At 39.0% G+C, this 2,330-nt stretch overlaps 1 protein-coding gene across 1 annotated transcript in view; it reads right to left on the bottom strand.

Annotated features, from left to right (window-relative positions):
- Positions 1 to 495: 495 nt before the first annotated feature.
- Positions 496 to 2,330, bottom strand: part of LOC104531052 (IQ domain-containing protein H-like) — a gene marked incomplete at both ends in the record, with an annotated part of 33,168 nt that continues 31,333 nt past the window's right edge. Inside the window, one exon of the mRNA XM_029086959.1 lies at positions 496 to 768. Within this exon, the coding sequence (XP_028942792.1) occupies positions 496 to 768 (273 nt within the window). The remainder of the gene's footprint in view (positions 769 to 2,330) is intronic.

Here is a 2,330-nt window from a genome sequence, read left to right as displayed (position 1 = left end):
AAAACTCCAGCTGCAGATATGCTCAGTGAACCTCAATTTGAATAGGTTGACTTCTTAAGTGGAAGAAAGTTTTCCTTCATCAAATACCTAGTTTCCCAGAAATCCTTGTTCTGTTTTCACCGGTAAAACTCCTGTTAATCTAATTGAGGCTGTGACTTCATCCGTGGAGCAGCAACACAAACTGGACCAAACCCTCTTATATATTCTTAAGAAAGAATCTTCTAATGAAGAAGACCAGGACAATTGTATTACTCTTGATTAGGATACAAATTGCATTTAGTTGGTTAGACAGAGCCTAAAAGAATACAACTTTTTGTTATTAAATCAACAAAACAAACAACAAAATACAACTTTTTGTTATTAAATCAACAATGATTTAATCAAACCCAGTTAGGGTCTCATCAATACCATCACTGCCACTGTAAAAAGTTTCCATCTTATCAAGTGACAACAGGCATCTGCATGTCCACACATCCCAGACCACATCCTGCTTACCTCTTCCTTGCTGTAGATGTCAGATTCTCCAGGAGGGGTTGGCACACAAGCACTGGCAAAAATTCGTTTACTTCCAGACTTGGTACTATAGAGATGAGCCACTTCTGGCACCGAGCCTAATATTGGCACATTTAACATGTCAGCCACTGCTAAATCATCTTTGTGGGGAACCCCTCCGATAATGTAGGCATCTCTGCCCTGGATAAGAATTTTTATCCTTTGGATTGTCTTGGGACTGTACTTCAGTTGAGTGGCTAAGCACATGCGATGCTGCTGTATAAAGATAACATTATTCTTGTTAAAAGGTGTTCTTTTCTATTCCATGAACCTAATTTATAATGTTGCACACAATAAATACATTATTAATAGCAGGCTGGGTTATGACCTATCCTGTAGCTTAGCAGTTTAAATTGATAAAAGCTGTTGGGGTGAGGCTCCATAATCGTGCACATCTTTAGTGTGTTGGAAATGGGCTCACTGGGAATAGAACTAATTACTACACATCTGTATTTATTTGATCCATGCGGAATTATCCTTCTGTCAGTCGGCAGAGAGGCTGGTGGCCTTTGGATAATAGTGATTCATCTCAGCAACACTTCTGGCATAGTTTAACTCTAAAGCTCCTAAAAAATCAATACAAAAATGAAGAAAACCCCCTATAGCAGGGAATGCATTTCACCATACAGCTCAGCAGTATTTTAAGCGATTCTCTGAGAATAAAACACTTTGATTTACAAAAGCTTTCACTGATCACATTAAATTACGGGGGATATACATTTCCATTACACAGTAGTTCTGATAGCTACTGTAAACACAACTGTAGAGTACTCAAAGAGAGGGTAGTAGTTTTTTGTTGTTTAAAGTACAAGGGTTTTGACTTTTTGGAAAGAATTTTTCCTTTCTTCTAAAAAAGAAGATCTATTGCTGAACAAGCTGTTCATGACAGATGCTATAACCTCTACATTTAAAATAGGAATATTAGTTATGGCAGGTGAAACCTCAAAAATATTTTCTACAACATGCATGGCCGGCAGATAATCCAATTAATTTTCCAGTGGTATAGACTGCACTGAGGTTGAGACAGATAGCGATGGACACCACGCAGAAACAGCACAACAGACATTCACTGCACGAAGTTTTCCATAAACAAATCATAATTGTAACAAGAACAAAATCTTCACATTAAGATTTCATCTAATTTAGGCTCTACTCAGGAAAGTATTTATTTTCAGGACAGCAGAAATACAGGATTTGCTAGGGAATTCCAGGACTGGAGAACCCAGAATCCTTGGAAGTCCTGGATGCTCCTTCACAAGGACTGAAGAATAAATCCTGATTCCACTACTTGGATGGGGATGATGGTGGATAAAGAGATGGGAGAGTCCCTAAAGTGGACAAAATGAATCCCCTTTGTTAATTCCTCAATGTTTTCTCGTACCAAATACACAGCTCCAAAAAGTGTCTCTGTAAAGGAGTTAAGACACACTGCAAGGACAGCGAGGATCTAAGTCAAGAGAAATAAGATTCTCTTCAAAGTTCTAGTAGGAAAAAGGGGACTCTCAGGAGTATAAGGGCAAAAAGAACAACGAGCAAGTTTCCTGAAGTCTTTTTCCTTCCATCAGATTTAAAACAGAGACTCTTAATGTTCTGACTCATTTGTTTCTCTGGAGCACTGGTATAAAAGCAGCGAGATGGCTCGTTCTGTTGGTCTCCTGGCAGAGTTTTGCCATGTAGAGAACAGGATCAATTTCCAGCCCCGGTCACTTACTCCCTGGGGCCACGAGTGGTGATGTTGGGACGAGATTTGCTTTGTGTCTCTCAATAATGGATTTTAC

Source organism: Antrostomus carolinensis, unplaced genomic scaffold (genome assembly GCF_000700745.2).
Source record: "Antrostomus carolinensis isolate BGI_N321 unplaced genomic scaffold, ASM70074v2 scaffold15539, whole genome shotgun sequence".
NCBI lineage: Eukaryota > Metazoa > Chordata > Aves > Caprimulgiformes > Caprimulgidae > Antrostomus > Antrostomus carolinensis.
This window is presented reverse-complemented; position numbering and strand designations above follow the sequence as displayed.